We start from the raw sequence: 26,439 nt of genomic DNA, 5'->3' as shown, positions 1-26,439 counted from the left end.
AGAATGGATTAAATCCTTCCTAGTTTCAAGTGCAGATGCAAACCCAGCTCTTCCACTACATCTATCTGAATTAACATTTTGAAATTGTTTTTTGGCTCCTTGATACATTTGTGGGCTGTGCTAAAAGGAAGTGCTTTTGGTCACTCAGGCATTTCTTGAGCTATTTCAGTTTTGCTTGTGAAGCTAATTTGTTGAGTATTATCTGCTGAGTACATAGCGTTTATCTTCCCCTTTTTGTTTTATGCATTGTTCATATATAGCAAATTCTCTGCAGTAATTTCCCTTAAATGACTGCTTTTGCTTTTGAGAGGTCAAACCAGGATGTTTTCTGTTGCTAAGGGTGAGCTCTGACCCAAGCAGAAATGTATTCACTAAAAATGTGTTTGTGGATGCTATTGCAAAGTGCTGTTCAAACACTGCAACAACCTCATGGGCTTTGGCTAAATTATTCTCTAAGAGTCTGTGGTAATAGAAGACAAGTACTTAAAACTACTCAACTCCTGCTGCTGCTTTTATCAGACCAGAATATTTTCTGAACTATTACATTAACCAGAAAACCTAACACAAAAGCAATAACCCAGAATGTTCCTTCATCTCAACATCATAATTACAAGAGCTCATTGAGATATTAATATTGGTGGTCATTCTTTGCTAGGGTTTGCAATTAAGTCTTTCAAATACAGCTAAATATTCTGAGAGAGGTGACAAGAGTAACAGAACAGAGGACTAGGCTTCAGTGGACTATCAGATTTTGCAGGCATATTCTTGCATGGGATTTGGATATTATTTTTCTTTTTTTTGCTGTTGTTTTGAAGGCAGTGGTGCATTTTGGGAATTACATTGTCACAGGCAAGCTGTCAGTCCTGGGGAAATATTACTGTTGTCTGAGTAGGGAAGATTTTGGTGGTTTTTCTTCAATTGCATGGGTATTCCATTCTTATGGTAAAAATCAAATTTGTTAGGAATAGCTACACAACGAAGGCAAGTGCAGTTAAAAATGCAAGTACATTGATTATCAGGGTATGACTTAGTATATGTTTCTATGTGTAAAGAAAGAGGATATGTTTGGGATGATATCAGTTTTGTGAAGTCAGTCCCTTTCTGGAGTACCGGTGTGTTTCAGAGGAGAGTTCTTTAAATGTAATCTTACAGTATTAGCGTATTAAATGATGCAGTGTGTAGATACTGAAGTTTAAGTCCAAGTGAAACTGTTTGTGCCAGAGACAGGGTGGCCATGTTAATGAAGTTATTTAGCTTAGGCAGGCAGAATGCTGTGTAGCCACGACCCTTAGGCAGCAGAAAGCTTATTGGTTGCTAACAGGAATTAAAATATCCCTTTGCTATTCATGTGTGTGTTTGCATGAGAGCTTTTCCATTCAGCAGCCTCTTCCCCCTCCCCCATCGCTTTGTTGCGAGTGGTCCTGTATCAGGGAGGTTCTGCTGTGTCTGAAGGTTTTGATTAAATGTCCAGGGCTCTTCTGTAGATTTTGTTAGGAATTTACATGCCTAATTTGCTTGAATGCTGTTGACATAATACTGAAGGCAGGCATGTGGCTGGTGGCCATTAATGGCAAGGAGCTGTGCTGGATTTCTGCACAATACACTCGTGGTTACATGTGTCTGGAATCTGGGCATTGGTCTTACAGCATCCATTTCATATTAGTGTGGTCAGCAGGAGCAGGGAACTGATTGTCCCCCTGTACTCAGCACTGGTGAGGCTGCACCTTGAGTCTTGTGTCTAGTTCTGGCCCCTCGCTACAAGGAAAACACTGAGGTGCTGGAGAGTGTCCATAGAAAGGCAACAAAGCTGGTGAATGAGTCTGGAGCTCAGTTCCTATGAGGAGTGGCTGAGGGAGCTGGGGTTTTCTAACCTGGAGAAAAGGGGGTCAGGGGGTATCTTTTCACTGTCTACAAGTGCTGGCTGAAAGGAGATTGTAGCCAGGTGGGAGTCAGCCACTTCTCCCAGGCTGCAAGTGACAGGGTGAGAGGACATAGCCTCAGGCAGTGCCAGGGGAGGTTCAGATTGGACATCAGGAAGAATTTTTTCGCATAAGGTTTTGTTAAGCATTGGGACAAATTGCCCAGGAAGGTGGTGGAGTCACCATCCCTGGTGGTGCTCAAGAAACAACTGGATGTGGCACTTAGTGCTCTGGTTTAATTGACAAGGTGGTGATCAATCAAAGGTTGGACTGTATGATCTTGGAGGTCTTTTTCAACGTAGATGATGCTGTGATTCTGAACCAGAAGATACTCATAGATTACATGACTAATATGGTTAGTTGTAATTTCCTCCTCATTTCCAGAATGAGCAAAGAGAGCTCCTACAAAGCCTGGGAAGTGCTTATATTGCCTTCCTTGAAACTGTTAGTGCACCAGGAAGTTTAAATTCTTTCCACTGGGCATGGGTATATTATTTCAGGTGTCTTACCAAAATTGGGAAGTTTGTGCTTTAACCTATATGCACTTAAAAGTCTACCTTGAGCTGGGAGAGGGCAGAGTGAGAGGTGGTGTTCTGGATCTTACCTATTTCTGCTTTTCTGCTTTCAATTTTGCTTTCTCTTTCTTTTTTTTTTTTTCTTTTTCTCCTAATCAGTAACATTGAAACTGATTTTGAACAGACTCTGCATGTGTGTGTATATATAAACAACAAGAAGTCTTTGGGGCTGTGACAAAAAACTTGGATTCTGAGGCTTGATCCGTAGAGTTCAATTGGTATAGGTGCATGTAAAGAGTCTGAATGGAAAAGTACCAAATATTCCTCCTCACGGGCAAAGCACCATTCATACATTCAGGTGTACGAAAGTGTGTGTGATGTGCAGGCTTCTGAAAATGTTCAGTGTGCTTAAATGTAATGCTGACAGGTTTTTTAGTTATCTTTGTAGACATTTTGGTATCAGTGGTACTATTCCTGTTTAGGGGTGAGAGGGTGTGGTATGGAAAAGTAAGGGCAAGAGTAACAATAAGCATGGAAAGAGTAATAATAAGCATGCAAAAGTTTCAAGTGAACTTTCTGGAAGAAAGTCATGGTGATATCTAAAGTAAAGAAATTTGCAGGGCTTGCATAATGTCAAGGTTTATATTCAAGAATTGTGCTGACTTTTCTAGTTACTTGTTCTAGGCTACAAAGTACAGTATCCTAGTTGTACTCGACTTTGTGCCATGTCTAAGAAAAAATGGGTTTCTGTGTGCCAAGGAATAGAAGACACAGGCTTTGAAATGTCTGTACAGTGTTCTCTGGTGTAAATTGTCACCTTTTAGCAGGAAACCGCCTTCTCGTTTTCCCCTTAATTATGAACATGACTTCTTAAAAGCTTTACAAATTCAGAGTGCTGATTGAGAACAGAGACGTTCTGGGAGAAGGAGAGTGTCCTGAGATTTCAGAACAGCTCTCTGGGGAAATGTGTGTTGGCTTGGGAAGCTACTTGGGCCTGGTAAGCTCTGTAGATGCTTAGTTGATGGGTTGGGGTGCTTTCAGTTTTAGTATGAAGTCAAGAAATATAAGATTAGGGTTCTCACATTAGCTTTATTAATCCTTTTTATGTTTATGTAATTCTGTATATTACATATTTTATATCTGTATGGGTTTTTTTTTGTCTTTGTATTATGTCCAAGAGAGGCATGAGTAATGCCTGTTAAAGGAATTACAAGTGTGTGTATATGTATTTATAAATCTCAGGAACATCAATTTCAGGTGCAGCCACGATGTTATACTTGCAGACTCTTGGGACTTTGTAATTCTTTCTGTTTATTCCTTGAAACAGTAAACAAATAATAATTAAGAACACTAAGAGCAGAAATTCGTATTCCAGCAGATTGTCGCAATCCCTGGAGATGATTGAAACTTTATTTATAAAGGAATGTCTCTGAAACATACTTAACTGAGATTGGTGCTGAAGGAAAAGTTAGACAGATGTCAAAACACTTGTGAGATCTAGACAAGTTAGAAGGATGAATTACAGAAGATTGAATGTGCAACCAACTGGACTTGTATATTACTGAGTGGTTTGTGTTTCATGTACTACCCCAGGCTGGTGTATGGCATTGCAGACAATGATTTAATTGCCAGTTCACACTGTGTGGGATAACATGTCCTACAAATAAGTGATTTCTGTTTTGAAATGTTTAGGGTTTTAGAAGGCAAAGTGTCTTCAAAGAGGGCTAAATATTTAGGTTTTCTTTTTTTTTTCCATTTTCCTCAGAAGCATTCAAAACGTAGATTTACTGAGCTTTTGAACTTCCTAGCACAAAGATAAAGTTCTAAACTGACATTATTTTCTTCTGTAAGAGTGGGCTCACAACAGTTATTTTCTAGGAAGGCGTGTTGGGATAATGTGTGGTGGAGAGAATGTGCTGCTACAAAAGTAGACAGGGTGTACATGACTCAGGGTTCCTGGTAATTTTGAGGGCAAATATAATTCGCCTGTCTTTCTGTGTAGTATATGCTTCTGCCTTGCCAACAAGCATCTTAGCTTCATCACCACTGTATTTTCTAAGTGTACAGTGTTTATGTTGGTGCAGCTGTGGATCCCTTTGCTGGCTGTTGTGCTGTGTTGATGCAATATGTATTATTTACAGTTAAATTGTTCCTTAGCAACTAAACCAGTTTTCCCTGATGAGACAAAGGAAAAAACCTAAAAAATCACTTCAGAGCTCTGTGTGTGCATGGACTTAAGATACAACTCTGCAGATTTTTGTAGGAATGTTTGAATTCTGTTGTGCTCGCATAGATGATGGGGTTTGCACTTTCAAGGGTTTCTTTCACTTACTTGCTTAGTCAGCAGAGAGTGGCTTAAAAATTCTTCTGTCGTGTAAATTGTTCTAATTGTATGTGAGAATAAATATAGGAACGCTATTAAAGCGGGTACAGGACATATTGGAATATATAGTGTGTATGTGTAAAACTAATTAAATATTGATTTGCATTCCCTCCCCATAATGACTGGTATGGACAAGTCCTACCCTAGTCTGGGAAAACTAGAAATTAAGGTAATCAAAAGAACTATCATTCTAGTTCTTAGAAGAATGTCAGCCTCTTTTTGCTAAGCTGTTGCTAACTAATGATTTTATCAAAATATTCTTTTTTCTCTCATGTGCCTTTTTATCTTCTAATGTGTCATGCAGCATTTATGAATTCTCTATTAACTGTTGCTTAAAGTGGTTGCTGTGGGATATGGGAAAAGGTGAAAAGTTCAAAATAAATAAAATCAGCCACTAATGGTGCCCTTACTGTGCAGAAAGCTAAACTTCATGGGCAGATGCTAAAAATATGACTTCTAAAGGTGGAATGACTAAGAAGAGTAAAAATGAGACTACCCTAAAGCTTACTGCACAAAACCAGTGAATTTCTGGTTTAATAGCAAATAGAAGGAATACAATCACTTACTTGTAAGGTTGAGAGATGATCTGAACTGGCTGTTGCTACACTGTTAAACTCTTCTACTATGTTTAATTTCTTGTTAACAGAAATCTGATTTCTTTATCAAAATCAAATTATCCAACAAATTTTAAATGCCAGTCTGATTTTTTTTTTCTTCTTTCACTTTTGTTAGTGTCAAATCAATAGTGCCTTGACATCATTTCATACTGCTTTGGAACTTGCAACAGACCAAAGGGAGATTCAGCATGTCTGCTTATATGAAATAGGTATGTTGGATATGCGTACGCCATAAATAGCTGACTTTCAAGTTTGGATTGGCAACTTCAATAAGCAAACTGGATTCTTTTTATTACGATTTTTAAAAAGGTTTTAGATTACTGGCCTTTGTCTTGGATGGATTATGGTAATAAACCTATCTTCTTGTTTGGGCAAGTATTTTTCATAATGAATTTTTCTACAAACACAAGGTGATGCAAAATCAGAGAGTAGACTGTAGAATCAAGGGCACACTGTTCACCTACTGAATGTTATTTAAAATTAGAAATTAATTCATCTAATTTGTCCATGGAAGCATCATTTCTCTGCCAAAAAGTAATGAGTGTAGTGAAGCTTCACAGATCTGCAGGATCTGTATTTTATGTTCATTTACTTCTATCAATAGCAGTATATGCTATATGATCTTGCATACAGCTCTTTAGAGTGGAGAAGATATATTGCTTCAAGCTGTAAATGGGAATTTGTGACAGTGGGAAATACTGAAGGAACAAGTAGTAGCTTTTCAAATTTTAGTATCCTACAAAATATTGTATCTAAATTTAAAAAAAGATTTTGCTGTCTGTATAGATTTGTTGTTACTCTGAAGTGGATTCATTTTTTTGTACAGAATCTTAGAATTCAGAATTTCCCAGTAAATTTAAACCAGGTTTTAAATATATGTAGTTAATTTACATTGTTTTTAATTTTCCAGTTACTGTTGTAATTGTTAAAGTAGCTCTAGCTCTCCTAATAAACTGTGTGTTTCAATAATGTTGACACCAAATTTGAATTGCTGTACTTTCCCTGAACTTAAATCAGTTTTGCTTCTAGGTTGGTGCAGCATGATAGAGATGAACTTCAAAGATGCGTTTGAATCCTTCGAAAGGCTTAAAAATGAATCCAGGTGGTCCCAGTGCTACTATGCTTATTTAACAGCAGGTGAGTACGTTCAGTGTGTTGGGTAGGTGATAAATCAGTGATGTGATAAGGTTTTGGCACTGTTTTGCTTTGGGAAACTTGCTGGTGTGTGCAGTGCCTTCCACACTGCCTGCTGCTTATGCAGCTTTATGCCAGACTTGACTTGGATAATTTTCTTAGTTTATATAATGAACACTTGCCTGCTCACACATGTACATGCCCCTGTGTACACCCTCTCCCTCTCGATGTAGATGCAATTAGGATTGTCAGTGTAGTGTGACACGTAACAGTTGTATTGCAAATATCTAATAAATAAATCTTTTAGAGGCTTGGTGGTGTATCCATTAATGGTTATAGAAAAGTAGTACTGACTTGTTAATGATCAGAGAGGGTACCTGAGGAAGTTGGGATTATCATGTTTGTCAAATCTGCGGTCTAGACACTTCTGGAAGTGATTGTGTCTTGTTTCTTTTCTGTGACAATGTGACATCTAATCTTAATTTTTCCTGTTTTATATACCAGTAGTGTTAACATGTTTCTGTATTCTTACAGTGTGTCAAGGAGCCACTGGTGATGTCAATGGTGCTCAGAATGTGTTCAAGGAAGTTCAGAAGCTTTTCAAAAGAAAAAACAATCAAATTGAACAATTTTCGGTGAAAAAGGTTAGTTTTAGCATAGGCTGACTTGTTTTGGTGCAGTAATAACAGTTCAATTCTTCAACAGTATTTTCTTTTTGAAGGATGTGTCTGTTTTCTTTTGTGTTGCTTCTGTAGAATTAGTGGGAAGGAATAGGATGGAAAAAGAATGGTGTCAAATGTGTTTGAAGGATCTAGTAAAGGAAATATGAATTAGCTATTCACTTTACAACTAAAGTCGTTATTAAAGATAAAAATACATGGTACTGTAGTTGTTTTGGTAATTTTCCTTCTAGCTTTGCCTTTCTTACTCCTTTTTATCTTGTCTTGTTTGTGAAAGCCTTAGTTCTTTTTGAAAAGTAGGAGTTGTCTAGGAAATAGCTCCCTTCGGATACCTTGCAGATGTTACTGTTTCAGCATCTAATCATTGGGCACTTGGTACTGTGAAGTACAGTAAAACTGGTCAGGCTGCATATAAGGAAGTTTTAATTTTGATTAATAAGTAAGCTCTTAAATTAGTTGACAGATTTTTGCTTTTTAGTCTAAAAGTGTTTAAGCTAAGTTACCATCGACTTACCTTTATAGAATTGTTGTGTGACTTTATGAAGCAGTTAAAATTACTGTTTGTGACATATTGTTTGTGAATATTATGTCCCCATAAAAGGAAAAATGAAGGATCTCTCTTCCCTCTTTCTCCCCACTTTGCAGGCAGATAGATTTAGAAAACAAATGCCGACCAAAGAGCTCTGTGTCCTGGCATCCATTGAAGTATTATACTTATGGAAAGCCCTTCCAAACTGCTCCCTCTCGAACTTACAGCACATGAGTCAAGGTATAATATGGGACCTTGATTTATTTATTTACTTTTTAAAATGGGGTGTCAATTTTATTGTGTTGTATGGGGTAGCTGATCGTAGTAGCATGAAAATTTAAACTTGTGTGCATGTGTCGCAGCAAAATACAGTTTGAGTAACCATAGAATAATGACCTATTATGATTCAACTTAATGCTTCATTGCCTGCTGCATATAGTTGTTAATCATTGTTTAAAATTAAACAATAGCATGATAGGTACTGTTCCAAGTCACTAAGCAAAATATAACTAATTTAAGCGTAGCTACAAAATAACAAAATAAATCTACCGATTTGTTTTTCCATGTCAGTTTTCTTCTAAGAGGAAGTAGGTTGCTTGTGAGGTCATCTATGACATGATAGGCGTTCTGTTTATCTTGGCTGCTGGGACCTTGGTAGTGGTGAATGGTTGCCTCTTTCTTAGCCTCCAGATGTCTTCAGATATCTGTCACATGAAGCTTATGGTAGCAGTGTTTATCGTGAGGTTTTACTGTACTTCTCCCTCCATCCAGTAGTCACTCTTGTTTGCATTCTGCAAACAGTTTCAAATTGGTTGAAGAGAAGCTCAGCATGAGCTGGCAACGTGAGCTCCCAGCCCAGAAGGCCGACTGCATCCTGGGCTGCATCACAAGCAGCGTGGGCAGCAGATCGAGGGAGCTGATTCTGCCCCTCTACTCTGCTCTTGTGAGACCTTGTGAGATCCCACTTGGAGCACTGCATCCATCTCTGGGATCCTCAGCACAGGAAAGACATGGACTTGTTGAAGCGGATCCAAGATTAGGAAGACACAGATGATCAGAGGGCTGAAACACCTCTCCTATGAGGACAGGCTGAGAGAGTTGGAGTTGTTTAGCCTGGAGCAGAGAAGGCTTCAGGCAGACTTCAGAGCACCTTTCAGTACTTAAAGGGGTCCAGCAAGAGAGCAGGAAAGGCACTTTTTAGAAGGGCATGTACTGATAGAAGAAGAGGGAATGGCTTTAAACTGAAAGAGGACAGATTTAGATTAGGTATTAGGAAGAAATTATTGTGAGGGTGGTGAGACATTGACACAGGTTGCTAAGAGAAGCTATGGATGTCCCATCCCTGGGAGCATTCAAGGCCAGGGTGGATGAGACTGAGCAATCTGGATGAGGCTTTGAGCAACCTGGTCTAGTGAAAGGTGTCCCTGCACAGGCCAAGGGAGTTGGATCTACAAGATCTTTAAGGTCCTTTCCAACCCAAATCATTCTAAAATCCTCTCTTTTTTAATTTATTTTTTTAATTATTATTATTTCTAGATGATTCCTTGCTCATTTAGAAAATAAAAATTGTCTCCTATAGGGTTGTTTTGGTTGTTTTGCACTTGTCATGTTGAGCTAGAAGGACTAGTAGTGGTGTTTTGTTCTGGTTTTAATTTAATTTGTCCATTTAAATTGAATGATGGCAGTGGGTTATATTCAGTTCTCTAGTCACAAAGGTAATGGTAGGCTTTAAAAGCAGATTTACTCACGTCAAAATAAATTAGAGGATTATTTTTGGCTGTCATTCACCTTCAGAACAGTCATCTTTAGAGGATATAAAGGGTATATGTTCTCTCCCGCACACCCAGAAGCAGTGTAGATCCCCCTTGTATAAGCTTCTAGTCAGTGGTTCACCTTTCAATGTGAAATAGCAGTATAGATGAAACTTCAGAGATAAGCTGCTTCTAAGTTTGACAGATCTGCATCAGCCATCCCTGGCTGAAGATGTATTGTACAATGAGACTGTTTTTGATACACCTTATGTGTATCTCAAGAACATGCATGATAAGGGATTTTTTTAATGTATTTGTCTCTGGATTGTAATTTGCTGTGGTGGATTTCGAGGCTTTTCCTCAGGGCTAGAACTTTACTTAAAGGAATTAATTTGTATCCACCTTATCCCTGTAAGTAAAACACCAAGTAACTCAAGCCTTGCAATGAAAAGTGACAGTTGTCAGCTCAAATACTTCATGCAGCCAACTCTTAGTTATCCATTGGTGGCTTCTTTGGGTTGTGGATTAACTGTGAATGCAGAGCTGGTTAAGATCTGGCAGGGTTTATGTGATGAGGCAAAATGTTTCAGGAGCTGTACTGCTCCAGAGACAGCAGTTAAGTGATGAAAAGCCCTGCAGGCCTCCCTGTACCCTTGCCTTCCTGGAGGTGATGGTGCCAACAAGTGCGAATGGGTTCTCATGGAACTAGTCCTGGTTTAACAGAGCTGGCTCTAATAAACTTGATCAAAATGGAGCCTGATTCATCTAGAAATTGTTCATGCATTGTGATACAGGTTTTCCTGGAAACAGAGCACTACTGAGCTGAGGCACAGTCTGTCCCTGGATTGTTGACCAGCTAAGGTCTGGCAAATAAGCCTTATCCTCTTGTCAACATTGAGAATTGTGATGCCAAAGTACCCTAGTCTGGGTTTTTAAGTCCAGTACAGATTTTTGTGCGTCTGTCACTTGGCTTTAGTTCAGAACAAATCAGGTTTGTCTGAACTGTTTGCTCTGTGCTCCTCATAATTTGGGACCATGTTTTTGTGGGTTTTTTTTCAATATGTGGGACAAACCAGTTTCCTGTAACACCAGAAGGAGGTGATTTTTTCTTAACTTTACTTTTTAGTGGATATTTCAAAGACTGGTAGAGAAACAGTCTTCTTGTGAGAACAACACACCAACTGCCTTTGACTTCAGCTCATTAATTGCTTTAGAATTGCTCTCATGACTCACAAGATTTCTTGATGAGGTTCATACAAAATGGGTTGTATTTAAAGAAGACAAATTACTTTGCTTTATATTAATGTTACTAGCATCTCCTTTTTCTGGTTAAATTTAAACACTGGACTAAAAGACACCATAGAGCACAGTTCTTGTCTAAGGAAAGATTTCAATCCATCTGGTTTGTTTACTGGAACCTTTTCATTAAGCTTGTCAGGATGTTGATGATTCATCGGCTGTTGGTTTGAGGAATTTGCTTCTTGGTGCCATACACAAATGTTTAGGAAATTCTGAAGATGCTATTCAGGTAAGTTGTTAAACAGTAATTTACATCTTTCATCCTGTTTTACAAGTTAATCTGTTAAACAGTAAATACTGTTGAGTAAGAGTGTTAAGCAAGTCATTAGTTTTCAGTGCTGGTGATCATTCTGGTCTGTGAATTCTAACAGGTTCTTCTAAAATCTTTTGGTTTAGCATGTTGTCATTATATTTGGTGTTGTAAAAGTAGTTCACTGTGCTGAATGACCATGGCAGCCACTGTGGCTTGTAGTAGAAAGAGTTAAGGGAAAGCTAGGAATGTAAAAGTTATAACAAAGTTCTTGCTGTGCTAGATTTACTTTGTCCAACAATGAAAATTAATCTTTTTTTAAAAAAAAGTACCTTGGAGGTTGACCTTTTGAAAGCACACGTTTGCTACTTCTTCTCCAGGACTACTGGACACTGAGAGGTTTGATATTTAGCACACATACCTAAGAAAAAATTCGCCACTGCTTCAGATTTTGCTCTGTAGGCACAACTTTCCTTTTTCCTCCCCAAAATGGAATGCAATTCACATAAGCAGTAAGATGCTGACTTTGAATACCCCCTTCTCATTTCTCTCAAGCATATCTTAAATAATCTGTGTACTTCATCACTGATGTTAAAGTTCCTTGTTAGATCTAATATTTTTTCAATATGAACTTGGAAAACTCTTGAAGCACTCAATATATTTACTTTGCTAAAATCTAAACAAGTTATTTTGCCTTGACACAGTAGTGTTGGTAAAAACATCATAGGCATCTCTACTGTTGTAAATTTTTTATGTATTCTCAGTTTAGCTTTGGCTAATTTCTAATGCTTAAAGTTGAATGGTGCTTCTGCATTGTTTTGAAGTATCAAACAGTCAGTTTTAATGAATTACTGCAGTTTTTTGTTTCTTTTTTCCCTTTCACTTTTACAGTACTTTCAGCGAGCTGCAAAAGATGAACTCTGCCGTCAAAGCAACTTGTACGTCCAGCCATATGCTTGCTATGAACTTGGCTGTATTCTGTTAGACAATCCAGAGGTAATAGCTTAACCTGTTTTTAAACTCTTAAAATGAGCATAAGGAGTCAGCATACCACTATATAAAGAATGAAACAAAATTTATAGGTGATAATGTATGTGAAGTTTTAAAAATTTGTTTTATACCTACTGTAAAGAAAATTACCGTTTTGTGTTTAGGTTTTGGGTTTTTTCAGTCCAAGAAATGGAATGCATTTAAGGTAACAATGTCTTATTTTTCAATATAGAGAGTGTTCCTGCTGCTGGTGGCAAAAAAAGCCTGGCCAGAATGACTTGGGTAGGCGGGGATTTCTTGTCTGCAGATGGTATTTAGTATGTTGGATGCTTAGAGTCCTTTTCTTACCTATTTAATACCCTGTTGGATGCCATTCAAGCTCAAAGTTTGCTTGTAGTTATCTTCTCCAAATAGCATTTGATGCCTTCCTAAAATAGCAAGTGTTTTCAGTCATTTAAATTCCATTAAAGATCGTTGTATGGACATTTTGACTTTCACCCAGAGTGGTGAGGGTTTTGTTGTTCAGGATGAAGAGGAAAATAATCCACCTGGTTTTCAGACTGTCCAAATGACTTGGCTGATGATACATTTGATTGTTCAGGTCTTTGCACCTACAAGTAGAGCAGCTTGTGCACCACTTGTGCATGTGTGCTATTTTCCCTCCTCAAACGTGTAACAGCACTACTTGGAGTTCATGCCACCTTATGTAGTACGTCCTTAATCAGATTGAAAGTTAGAGGAAGTGGTTACAGGGTAGTGACTTGAACGCCCCTTCACTGTATGTAGTGTATGAAGTAGTTGGGCTGATAATATCTCATATTCTTAAGAAGTAGTTGTGTTGATAGTTTCTCATATTCTTAAGATTCTGTTTTCAGTTGGTTTTGATCTTGTCAGGTTTAATCATTCTGAGCTGAACCTTTCCCTTGAAACAGGAAGGAAAGGAAAATCTTTCAATAAAGATGATTGTCATGACAAAGGACGGAATTAGAAAATGCTTTTGAAAACTCTACTGCCCTAAGACTTAGAGCTGGGCCTTGAAGCCTGGAAGGGGAGGTCTGAGTCCTGTATTATTCTTGCTGCCTTTTTTTCTATGTTCATGTTTAAATTTGATAATGTCAGGTTTACTCTAAAGAAAAGGTGTGTTGGGTAATGAAGTTATGTTCTTATTTGGAGAATATTAGAGCGGTCCTTCCTTCCTCCTGCTTTACTTGTTGTATGTGCACACAGTAACCAAACGTGCCTCCTGTTGGGTCTTTGACGGCTGCACAAGCTTGGCTTGTAGCTCTGCAGGGCACCTGTGGTAGTGCTTAGTGGATGAAGGACATGCAGAAAACTCCCTCTTGTGGCACTCAATGAGGAGATGAATGATGCTGAACTTGAATAGAGTGGGGTGAGGTAAGGGAAAAGCAAGAGCTAGAATTAGAGGTGAGTGGATGCTGTTTATAGAAAATTTCATTTACTAACTGAGGTGTCCTGGTAGAGCTCTGTAATGGCTAAGAAAGGAATAGGATTTTATAAACCACATTTACACGAGAGGCAGTGCATATTACAGACTTGAGCAACAGAGATATCAATATGCATTTTAGTATAAAACCCATGCTGGTATTACATTTACTTCTCTTTGAAGTTTTTGTTAAGCATAATTACATGTTTGATTTACCATGTCATCTGGATCATCTTTGTTATTTTAAATTGAATTCTAATCAACTTCTTCTTGATGTAACCATATTAAAATCTTGAAATTTACAGATTTTTTTTGTAGTTGTCTTAGACACTGAGTGTAATGTAACCAATATAACTAGATATAGTCATATTTAGGTACATTTGAATAAGGGAACTTCATTTTTCTGCATCTTATTTATTTGTAAGGCTTAAAGTAAAAATGTCTTGTATGATAAGAATTAAAACAGCAGCTTCTCAGCAGTAAATATTAATCTGCAAATATTTTTTTTTTCCATAAGAGTTTGAAATTGAGAATTTTGGAACAACTCTTAATGCTTAGTATCGAGTAACTTGTTTTGTAAATAAATGGCCTACACTTTAATTAAGAAACAAAACCTATTGTAATGATCAATTAGTCAATTATTTGTAGCCTTGTTTGTTCCCTTGTACGTTTTTGTAGCATGATCGGCCGCAACTTGCATTTAAAGCTGTAATTTTTCCTTTTCTATACACTAGAAATATGTAATACTGTCTTGGGTGCCTCATTAATATTTCTGATTTCATAATTTGAGAGGTTTTTGTCTGCTCAGAACCTTTTTTCGAGATAGAGGTGCTACTCCAGACTCACGATGTCATTTATTTAAGATATTTTCTGTAATATTTTTTATGTGTTTCTAATGCAGTGTTTGTCTTTTTGTAGACTGTGCCAAGAGGCAAAACCTTACTGCTCCAAGCCAAGGTAAAAACCAAGGCACTTTCAAATTTAGCTGTTTGAGATGAGGGCATTTGGGAGGTTCTGTTTTTGCGGTTTTGGGGCAGGCGGGATGGATGTTAAATGGTGGTGTCCCTCACCTATAACCTACAACACTATCATGTAGATATGAATTAATGTATATGATCTACATTTATGTATGTTACATAGGTATGTATTTCTAGGTCCATCATAGCACAGAGCCCACATTAGTGACCTCTCCTGGACTGTTAGAACCTTACTTTTTTCAACTAAGATTTTGCCACAGAAATTTTGAAAATGACAGCTCTCCACTCCTTGTCAGTTCCAACTGGTTCCTGCCTTGGGCTAGAGCTTTTTGAATATCTGTAATAATTCTTTTGCTTTGGGTAATGTGGGATATTGCAACATTCAATCTCCAGTTCACCTCTTTTCTTTCAGACTCTTTTGTAACATGACTTCTTAAGCACTAGTAGCAAAATTGTCTTCATGTCCTGAAGTGAAGGAGGCTAACAGTTATATGTTTGGTGTTTTTTTTCTTACTTTTTTCCCCCCAGGAGGAATTTTCTGGCTATGACTTTGAGAACAGATTGCACGTCCGCATACATGCAGCCTTAGCCTCTCTAAGGGAAGTAGTTCCACAGTGACAAACAGCAAGTCTTGTTATCCTTTCCCACAGTTTCTGCACTTTAAGATGAAGCAGAAGAAAGAGCTGTTGGGAAGACCAGCTCTTCTTCTGAAAACCACTTGTGCCAGAGACACTTTCCCAGTATGGTCAGAGTTGGTATGGCTTATTAAAACATTGCAATTTTCACTAAAGGTAAATCAACCAGGAAGAAGGTTAAGTGACCTTGTGTTTTTAACTCATTGTTTTTTATTTTATTTAAACCAAGCTGAACACAAACTGCTCATAACTGTGGGTGAGCCTAAATAAGCACACATAATTTACTTTAACACTATTGGCAAGTGTGATTTTTACCTTTTAAAACAGATCTAGATCTAAATATGCCAAGGGGAGCACTTCTGGTTTGATTAGAGTAATACAATAAAAGTAATTGGTGTAAATTTTGAAGTTGGAAATGGTCAGAATACTTCTTGTGCTTTAAGCATTTGCCAATACACAGGAGGAGGAAAACTGTTCATCCACAAAAAGCAGATCTTACTAAATTTTAGTGGCTTATGTTAGTTACCTCATGATTACTCATGTGTGAATTTTAAACCTCTCATTCCCTTCCATTTTTTGTCTCATCCTTCCCAACCCAGCTCAGATTTGTGATATGAATTTATGTCAATGTTTATGATCTCTGCTTCTGGTACATTCCAGCCAAATACTTGGACATGCAGTTACAACATGAGCAGTTCTTATTTCCACTCTTAATTTTCTGAATGTAATGTTAAAATACACAGGCCAGATACAGTAATTTTACGTATTTTTCATTCAAGCTGCTCAGTCTTTGTAGCGGTGACCTTTACAGGTATTAAAAAAAAAAAAAAAAAGGAAAAAAAAAGAAACCAAACCACAAACTCAAAAATTTGCTTTGGTAGTTACACCAATACTACGATATCCTGAGTCTCGATATGGTATTTCAAACCTGTGGGGTTAAGATATACCTCAGAGAGCTTAAAACTTTTGTCATGACCATATAATTTTTAATACTTGGCCACCTGTGTGCTTATCTGTAGCTTTTTTTATGTTGCCTGTAATACGTAGCATATCCTTTCGTTTTATATTCAGTTAATACCATATTCTAGGAAGGTAAATATTTTTTAAAAGAAGCTTATGAATGGAAATCTGACCAGAAAGTTAGATGAATTATGCTACTTTGCAAAGCTGAGAAAACTAGATATCCTTGGAAAGAGTTATCTAAAAGCCTTATCTTTACTTTGGTCAGGTTGCCTTAAACAGTTCTGTAGCTTAAACTCTTTTTTTATTTCTTACCTTTTGGAGAGCACGTTGCCAAAGTTTTAGACCTTGCCCACGCCTAATCTTCATTGATTTGCTTTTGAGGTTACATCTAAAGCAAGACTGATACGGAGGAGGAAGTAATGTCCTATTTGGTAAGCCAAATGAAATGGTTGAGACACTTTTTTCTCTCTAGAAATACACAGATCTGCTATGAAAGGCATTCCTAGAGCAGGTAAACACTTCTGTTGCGGTTCCTGAGGGAGAGGAGGGACTCTTAAAAAAAAGCAGTTTTATTTTTCTATAATCTAGGTGTGCTACAGATAGTGCACCGGAGTTTTTTTATTCCATTTTGACAGTAATGAGGCATAAACGAGCATTCAATTTTATTTGATCAATCCAAACAAGTACTGACTAGAAAACGATATATTGTGTATATACATAGTGACTGCTTAGAGTTCAAAAAATTATTTTAAAAATGGGCTTTAAGGTACTTGAAATCTTATTTTGTCCTATCTGATTTTTAATGTTTTGCAATCAGAGACAGAATCTATTCTGGGTAAATAGCTGGAAACAGTACAGTTACTGGCAAAATTCCTTTACACTTCTTAAATATGATATGAGCCTAGGCTGTTCAGGACACAAAGCACCTGCATGCGATTTGTGTTGGGATATTTAAGGTCTGCATACTTGGAGGTAGCTGGCAAATTGTAGTAAATTTACTAAAAGGCCTGTTCTCACCAGGCCAGGAGTGGGAAAGACACTATATGTTCATGTAACAGTTTAATAACTCTGTGCAAATTGCAGCTTTTCTGTGGGCTTAGCAAATCATCACAACTGTATGTTTCTGTATGAATTATTTTTTCCCTCTCCTCGTAGGAGAATCTCCTACATTGTAAATTGCAAAATTATTTTTTATGTTAGATTGTGCCTGTGATGAGAAAAATCTCAACGGTATTTTGTGTTAACTGTCAGGTTTTTATACTTTGGAACTCGGAGGCATGGTCTAATAGCAATAATGGAATATGCATCTTGCTAGTTAATATGTTAAGGCCATCTTTACTGGGACAGGTTATTTTCTGTTGATGTTGATGCAGTTTTTATCTCAATATGACTCCTTTCAAATAAATAACTAGAATTTTTAGACGTCACAAGGTGGCATATTTATTGTGATGTACTGTAAATGTTGTTAATTTACAGAACTTGCACTTTTATATTTCTGAGTAAAATTAAAAGAAATGTGGACATGAGTTTTGTTCCTTTGCTCCTTGAGTTTGTCTTTTAATTGGTGGCCTCCTGAACAAGATGATACCAAGTATTGGGAAAACTTCTGGGATGTCAAGTGACTCTGTAACTAAGTTTTCTAGTCAGCAATTACCTCTAGTCTTTGTTCTTCCAGTATAATTACAGTCTTCTGGTTTCAAAAGTGAGATACATGTCATGTTAAGCACAACCGTAGAGTGAAAAAGGTTTAAGAGACATTTTTAAGACATCAAATTCACTTGTTCTTCATTAAAGAACCACATACAATTGTATTTGTTGTATTCCTACACCTTTGAAAAATGTTTCTAATTTACTCTAAAGCAAGCACTTTAATTTCTCCTCTCTCTGACTTTGAATGCTTGTTTCATATTCTAGTTATGCTTTATTCCTCAATAAAATTCCCCAAATGCTGTATTGAATTGCTTTTCAATTTACAACAAACAACGTGATTGTCTTTCCAACAATTGATTGTACTCATGTTTAAAGATTGCTCTGTGCCTGCTTGAAGTTTGAACAGGAGCAAGTGTTAGGTTGGTGTAGGGGGCTGTACGTGGTGGTGTCAGAAGAGGGTGCCAGTCAAACCTCGCAGTGGGGTGAAAGCAGCTCTCAGATTCCCTTCCCAGCCATCATGACGAAATACTAACAGCGGAAGGAAGCCCTTTCACAAGAAGTTATGCAATCCCAAAACAGGTAATGTTAAACCTAACATTAGGAAATAAATTTATGCTTATCTGTCTTTTAAGGCAGTTGGGCAGCCAGTGTCATCTGCCAGAAGCTTTTCAGGCAATGTAGACCACAATGGAAAACTGAAATTTAGGAGTAATAGACTCCACTGAAATTTAGGAGTAAGAGGTACAGGTATGCTGACTCTGATCCTTAATCCTGAAGGAGCTGTATGACAACTTATTTTCTATAAATTCTAGAACAAAAGGGCAGAAAAGGCAATTGTTTCACTGCTAATTACAGTTTGAGTTGATGGTTATGCAATATTGTGTTGCATTCATGTGTCTTGAGGTGAGCTAGAAAATACTTCAAAAACTGCTTTTATCTGGAAAAACTGACTTAGAGAATATGGAAATACACAGGCAAGTTCCAATTCTCGTTCCCTTTGATCAAAGAACAATTAAAATATGGTATTTTATACAGAGATTCAGAAAGCATGAGAAGCTACTGTTTCTGCTCCAAGTGTCTATATACTGTGGCAAAGCACGTTCTTGTGTGAAATTAGCTGGTGTACAAGATACACCAGAAAAAAAGACTGGGTTCTTGTACAAAAGGCCTAACTTTGTCACAATGCTGGAGAATCTGCATTTTCCCTGAACTTCAAAACTTGTTCAATTGAAGTTATAAAAGTGTGCCGATGTTAGGAGATGGTGAAAAGTGTTACTCCCACTCACTGCCCCTCTTCTCCAGCCCACCCCTGTTTCCTATCAGATGGTAAGAAATTCAACTTCAGGCAGGCTTTCCAGAATGAAATGCCGAATTATTTCTATTTCTGACCACTTTTTTAATGTATGTTTGGGCCCCACAGCTGGACCCACCATAGGTTACCAGGGTAGGTGCACATTAGAGCTGCATATTTCTTCCCTGCTTCGGCTCAGAACCCCTTTGCTTCGTTACTCAAGATTTCCCTGGCCTACTTAGCCTCTGTGTTTTAACCACCAGCATGTTTTAGCCACGAGGAGTTCATGTGCAGCTGTCTTACTGTTAGCCCTAATTTTTCCAGTGCTGCTTTTTCCAAAAAGCTGCATGTCCTTTGATGTAACCTATTCCGGAGATGGTGTTCCAGTCAAGTAAATTGCTGTGCTCAGGAATTTACGCTCAGTGTTTTTCAGTAATTTCTGGCAAGCTGTGCTTACCTACAGGAGATGCCCAGGTGGGCAGAGGGGAAGAGGTTAAGAGAAGAAAAACAACTGGTTTGAGTTGAAGATTTGAGAAGGGAGGGACAAAGAGGTGGTCAGACTTTGCTGAGCAAAATCGTTTGTATAACAAACACCTCGCAGTCTTTCACTAAAAGCAGTATGTTTACTGTATTGAAAAAAGGTAGCTGTACTGCTGGGACATAGACTTCTTCCCAGTTAATGATTGACCTGATCCTTTTTTTGGTACAAAAATATGGCTTATCTGTGACCTTGATTTGACAAAAGGTGGTAGGGCAAAGGTAATGGCCTCAGTTGGGCAGAGTGGTCGTAGGCTGACAGGTTCTTCCCTTTGGGGCCAGAGGGGGACATGAGTCAGTGAAGTAGCTGATAACATTATTCTCCATGGCTTCCAAAACCAGCATTCAAGTTCCAGCACAGTGAATTAGTTTCCAGACATATTTTTTAATATAGCTGCTCTGAAGTTTCAGACAAGACACAATTTTATGTTAGGGCCTGCAGCCTTTTTAAATATTAATAGATATTGTGGTTCTGTTACCTCTGATAATATATTTTTCTGTGGTTTATGACATCTGTACTTAAGTGTCTTTGAAACTTTGGCTGTGCAGAGTTTTGCAGACCTAGAGTTTTGAAAGTTTTCCAAAGAAGCAAATTTACAAGTTATCTTCTGCTGTGTATTCAGTGAGGATGGTTTTGAAGTAACCACATGACTACCAGGTATGTGTAGTGCCTTTATGAAGTCCTGCTCTGTCCATATGTTCTCAACACCGAAATCCAGACTTTGGATTACTTCGTATTTTTATCATTTTATCAAAAAATGATAAAATTTCTAGTTCTCATATATATATCTTTTTCTTGAAATATATCTTATTCTTTCTATAGAAAAGCTATTCTTCCTAATTTCATAAGTCATAACATTAATAGCTGATGTTTTTAATATTAATGGTCTGTGTTGTCACTCTCCAGGACCAAAGACCGAGAAATTACTTTCTAAGGATTCTTCTCTGGAAGAAGCATTTCGTGGTGAGTTTACCATTAATATACTTTTCCATGAATGAACTTGAAAGCGATAGGTCATTCTAAATTAAGAGTATTCTGTTACAAATGTGTAACTCTTTAAAGGAAAGCAAGTATCACCAGCCCCTGCCGCTGGGGTTTCAGGGTTTGCCCTTGCAATCATAAGGTCCTGCAATACAAGTGGAGCCGTTAATAAGGAATAATCTCATTCCTTTTTGAGTGTAGCTGCCATGGCTGAAGAGATTACAGTCCCCAGCTGTTTCCTCTGAGCTCCTGCCAGAGGCCACTAAGGAACATTGCTTCTCAGGTGCTGTATTTTGCAGTTTATGTTGGTTCAAATCCCTTGGGTGTTGTATGTCACCTGTCTTACAAGGCCAGGCTGTAACCAGGTGATGGGTCTGTGCACCCACCCGTTCCACCACAGCTGGCAGAGGGGATGGGATGGGGCTGCAGAATTTCTGCTTTCTGCAGGTTGCAGCATTAGATTGCATAATGTCATCATAACCTGAGCTGTTACAGAGCTGTTTCCAAAGAAAATAGTAATTCCCTTCGTAGACCAAACACACCATCTGTTAAAGATTGAGCAGCCATTCAATGCAGGCCAGGGGCTCAAGTGCTACAACCTTAGGTCTATCTGATTTAGTGTGCCATGAGGGAAAAGTTACCCTCATCCTGTGCTGGAAAGGAATGTCTCTGGTTTGGTTACTAATAAGGGAAACTGGGTTTCAGCAAAGGCAATTCCTTAGAAGGATTCTGCCTGTGCTGTGTGTTGGGCAAGTCAGCAGCAGAAAGCAGGAGCGGCTTTCATGCTCGTGTGGGAAGGGAAAAAAGGCAGCAGCTCACAGGGCATGAATGCTGAGGGCAGGTGCAGGACCTTGCATGAACTTTGTGAGGCTTGTGTGGGCCCCTCCTTAAGCCTGTCCAGGTCCCTCTGGATGGCATCGCTTCCCTCTAGTGAATCACTTGCACCACTAAGCTTGGCATCATCTGCAAACTTGATGAGGCTGCACTTGATCCCACTGTCATTGAAGAGTAATTTAAGTTTTGGTCCTAGTACAGACCCTTGAGGGTCCACATATTGCTGGTTCCTACACCTCCAGCCAATTCCTCATCCATCTAACAGTCCTTCCATGAAACTTGTATCTCTCCAGTTTAGTAGCCAGAATGTTGTGGGGGACTGTCAAAGACCTTACAGAAGTCCAGGTAGATGACGCTTCTAGCTCTTCCGCTGATGGAGTCACTCCATCATACAAGGCCACTGGATCAGTCAGGCACAATTTGCCCTTGGTGAAGCTCCAGCTTGTATGGGTTGTCTTAAACCCCCTCTCTGTCTTTTTTGTGTTTTGATGTATTGTCCAGGAGGATCTGTACCATAATCTTACCAGGCATGGGCTGACTGGTCAGTAGCTTCCACAATCCTTATCTTTTTTTAAAAATGGGTGTGCTACTCCATTTTCTTCAGTCACTGGGGACTTTGCCTGATTGTCGTGACTTTTCAAGTGTGATGGAGAGTGGCTGCATAATTCAGAAATTTTCTGTCTGATGCCTGAAAGGGGTTTGCTTGTGTAATTGTGAACTGACTCCTGCACATACACTAAGCTCCAATAAAGGTCCCTCATGCAGCCCTCTGTTTTGTGCATCTGCTACTCTGTGGTCACATAACTTTGTTATGAGAGGGGATGATCAGAGAGGAACTCCTTAGCAAGCTCAAGCAAGGTGTCCTCTGGAGTCTCCCACCCAGAGTGCTAGCATGGGATTTGGGACTCACTGTGCACCAGTAGGGAGCTAGCTGGTTTGTGTAGCTGCAAGGCAGCCTTTCCTTTCCACGGTGTTGCCTGATAGTGACAGATTATAAATGGGTCTGAGCTGGCTTGGGCTGGCAGGCAGAATAATGTTTTTTCAGGGAGGATTTAACTCTGTCATGCATTGAGTTATGTCTCTCATAATTTCTGATGTCATTCAGAGAACAGCTCAGTGCTGAGCTGTGATGGTGTATTAAAGACTTGCCTTCTCTACTGCTACAGTGCTGGTTTTACATAGAATCATAGAATGTCCAGGGGTTGGAGTGGGCCTTAAAGATCATCTAGTCCTAACCCCTCCTGCTAGAAGCAGGGACACCTCCCACTAGACCAGGTTGCTCAAGGCCTTGCCTTATCCAACCTGGTTTTGAACACTGCCAGCGTTGGGGAATCCACAACCTCCCTGCGTAACCTGCTCCAGTGTCTCACCACCCTCACAGTAAAAAATTTCTTCCCAATATCTAACCTAAATTTCCCCTCTAATTGTACCCATGGTCAGCACTTGCTAATCATGCTAGAAACCAGACTGCTTGGTTTGGCTTTTTTCAGTGCTGAAGGTTTTATTAATCCATCTGATGGGACACTGTTTTCATCCCACAAATACTCTCTTGTGTTCTTCCCTTGGTAAGTAAGTACTCTAGAAGCTATTTTTCACTTTGTATCTAAAACTTGGTCATGTCTTACGCTGTTCTTCATTGGGATACCTGTCAGTTCAGCTAATCAAGACTGTCACCATCTATGCATTTAAAATAATTTCTATGAATCTAGAGAGTTCTGAAGTGTTGCAAAGAAGAGCTGTGGTTTTCAAGCTGGCTTATCTGGTGTGCTTAATGTAAAAGGTTTAATCGTAGAATCATTAATGTTGGGAACGACCTCTAAGACAACCAAGTCCAACTGTCAGTCCTGTAGCTGGAGAACTAAGGCCTTCAGATGGAAAGGCTGATGTCCCAACAAATGATGTAACTCAAGCTTCCTCAGGCCTCTTGTGGGAAGAATCATCACCTGCTCCTAAAGATCCACTGCAGGCTCTACTTTCCTGCAACGAAGCTGAGGTTACTTTAAGTACGTTAAGTGAGGTTGTATCACTGTGTTGGAATGAGCTGATTATGGATGCAGAGATTCAACCTTTAACAGAGCTGTTTCCAAAGAAAATAATAATTCCCTTGGTAGACAAAACACATCATCTGTTAAAGATTGAGCCAGCCATTCAATGCTGGTCAGGGCTCCAGTGCTACAACCTTAGGTCTATCTGCTCCTGATTTAGTGTGCCATCCTCAGAGAATAGAATCTGCAGTACAAGTGGAATCAGCTGAGGAAGTTTATGTCTTGTTAGGTAAGAAAGTCTGGGTGTTTGTATCATCTTTCTGGTCCAGCTTCCAGCTCTGCAGCTTCATCAGAGGTAAATAAATGGAAGATCACCTCTGCCAGTGCAGTGCAGGGCAGTGATGACTTCTAAGAAACTACTGAACTAACACTGTCTGTTTGGCCCCAGTGCACGTTAGATTTCACTACCAAGAGATTTCTGGTCCAAGAGCTGTGGCTAACTGCAGGCAGAACTGCTGCGCTCCTGAGGGCAAACAGGCAGAGATAAGAGTGATGGGAAGGTGCCCACTGATGCCAAAAGTGTTGCTAAAAACAAACCCTATTTTCTGAAGCAGGTGTTAAGAGACTGAAGAAGATGTAACACATGTGTCATGTGACCAAAGAGAGGTGACTAGTTGGAGCCCTAGTTTTAATTCTCCTTCCCTGAACTTTTATTCCAGCATTGACATAGGAGTTTTTCCATTTAGAAAAAAAAATGGTGGAGGTTGCCTCTGCTGGCTGGTCTTGGTGAGTTTCTGCAGCAGGGCTGAGTGGGCTAAGCACTGGTCATCAGTTCCACAAAGACCAAGAGAGCTGGTGCTCATGTTTCTTGGTGAGGCCTTCACCAGCATCTCTTCCCTGTGGTGGCATGTGCCCAGCTCATCGCTTGCTCAGCTGGAGAAATCTTCCAGGGTGGAGCTGCCCTGCTCCAACTCTCACTGGAATGGCAGAATCTGTCCAAGCCCTTTTCTGATATAGCTGTGAGGGCTCAGCAAAGCATTCTGTAGAAAAGAGCTAAGCTGAGGCAGATTTGTAAATTAACACTGGCTTTTTGTAAAAAAACCCCAGATGTTAAGGAAGTTCAGTTTCAGAAGTACCAAACAAAAGAGTCTCTGCTTTGACCATAAAAAGTTTTTACTTTTTCTAGGCTGCAGGTGTTTGTTACCCACATACCAACATGCTTGCTTTTGCCAAGTGTAGGTATGTTTGTTTTAGGCATAAGGATTTACAATATGACTGGAACCTACTGCTCCTAATGCCAGCACTCTTATTTTTGTCCTTTTATTCACAGCCTCAGCTGACCAGAACAGCCACTGTCACATTCTAAAGTATGGACCTTAGGTTGCCTAACTTACATGAGACGAGGTCAAAAATCACCACAAAGCCTTCCCTCCTGCTGGAGCTGGTGTTCCTTATTCCTGGGCAACCCTCAGCCTTTCCAGGGGAAAAGATAACAACACTCAGCTGTCATAAGTCTCTGCTCCAATTCATGTGATTCAAGAAAAAGGGTGGGGGAAATTCTCCATCTTTTGTTCTCGTGGGCTCTGATGGTCAGAACACACAGGACTGGAAGCTTGTTTCTAGCCCTGCTGTCTTTGCACAGCCAGATTCAGGTGCTAGGAGGAGACTCACAACATTCCCAGCTGCCAGGCCAGCTGATGAGAAATCCACAAGCCCGAGTTCTAATTGGTGCAGCTAAGCCATGCATGCCCAGTGTTTTCCCAGTTGCTGTCCTTCTGGATGATGTGATGTCTGCAAAGATACACTCACCAGCTGGCAGTAAGCACACAGGGGTAAGTGCTCCAGCAGAAAGTTAACAGTACTAGAAGGACAGGTTACCATTACATCAGACCCCCGTGCCTGAAGAAGCGAGCTTGCTTCTTGCGTGAGTTGTGTATGGTCTGTTACATATGACAAATTGTTTAACCACTTGTCTCAAACCTTACTTTATTTTGAAAATGGTTAAATTAAGCTTCTAGTAGTAAAAACCAAACACCTTCATCTGCTTGTTACACTTTGCAATTAGTCAGTAGTACTAGTCCTGCTCTGGTTTTAGTCTGAAGTACCCAAGTTTTTACTCTCACATTTATACACATCTTTATGCCCAGAGCCCAAACTTTTAGCATTTGTGTAATATTTGTGTGGCAAAATACACTCACCTTAGAGTACATTTGGGTAGCAAAAAAAGTAGTTCTTATTGCACTTTCTTCTGAGTTCATGTTAATTTTTAACCTGGTTGAGAAAAGAGGCTGTTTGGACTTCAGGAAGAGGTCAGGAGAGATGGAATTTACATTGTAATAAATCAAATAATGTTAAACAAATGCTTAAAAAAAAAAAAGGCCAGCAATGAGAACTGCCATGCACAACATCCCAAATGTTAGCTTTGTGTGAATTGTGCCCACTGACATATCTGCTGCAGCTGTTTCACTGAAGAGCAGCCCAGCCTCTTCACTGTGCTGACACAGTGCATGCATGGGGGCAGGCAGGACCTAAATGCTGTGTTTTTCTTAGCAGTGAGTGTTCAGTGCTGTGTGGCCTGCACTGACCCACAGTGAGGCTGCTTCTGCAGATCTCACTCACACCTGCAAGTCCCACAGTAATTAGGACAGACTTCAGGAATCACTGGCCAGAGTAGAGGTGTGAGTGCAAGAGATGAGACTTCCAACAGACAGGGCAGGTATTCAACTTCTGCATCTGTGGGTCACTGTGAGAGCTGGGCCTTCACATGACAGGCTGCCATAGAAAAGGCTTTCCCTTATTTATATGTCTCAGCATCACACCTGGGTAATTTGAGTGGTGCCTAGAATAAAAACAGAAAGCATCTCATTGCCTTATTAACAGTTTCACCCTGAAGTCCACCCTGAAGACTTGAGCTGCCACATCTCAGTTCCCCAACCATCCCCACCGCCCCAGAAGGAGAAGAGAGGTCCCTGGAGCACAGGGAAGCACACCATCCATCTTCATTGCAACAGCTTTTGGACCAGGCTTACTCAGAAGGGGTCAGCACTGTCAAACATCACTCACTTTAGACTAGG

The 26,439-nt window shown here is 39.3% G+C and overlaps 1 protein-coding gene across 1 annotated transcript in view; it reads left to right on the top strand.

Annotated features, from left to right (window-relative positions):
* The window catches only part of TTC39C (tetratricopeptide repeat domain 39C), a 36,898-nt gene extending 18,859 nt beyond the window's left edge, over positions 1–18,039 (top strand). The window contains exons 7-14 of the mRNA XM_050317348.1: positions 5,550–5,643; positions 6,464–6,571; positions 7,103–7,212; positions 7,894–8,017; positions 10,959–11,056; positions 11,969–12,073; positions 14,430–14,468; positions 15,017–18,039. Of these exons, the coding sequence (XP_050173305.1) occupies positions 5,550–5,643; positions 6,464–6,571; positions 7,103–7,212; positions 7,894–8,017; positions 10,959–11,056; positions 11,969–12,073; positions 14,430–14,468; positions 15,017–15,106 (768 nt within the window). The 3' untranslated portion in view covers positions 15,107–18,039. The remainder of the gene's footprint in view (positions 1–5,549; positions 5,644–6,463; positions 6,572–7,102; positions 7,213–7,893; positions 8,018–10,958; positions 11,057–11,968; positions 12,074–14,429; positions 14,469–15,016) is intronic.
* Positions 18,040–26,439: the final 8,400 nt, after the last annotated feature.

The sequence above is a fragment of the Myiozetetes cayanensis genome, unplaced genomic scaffold, assembly GCF_022539395.1.
Source record: "Myiozetetes cayanensis isolate MyiCay16 unplaced genomic scaffold, myiCay2020 scf1, whole genome shotgun sequence".
NCBI classification, from domain to species: domain Eukaryota; kingdom Metazoa; phylum Chordata; class Aves; order Passeriformes; family Tyrannidae; genus Myiozetetes; species Myiozetetes cayanensis.
Note: the sequence above shows the minus strand (reverse complement) of the source record. Positions and strands in the feature narration are given on the sequence as shown.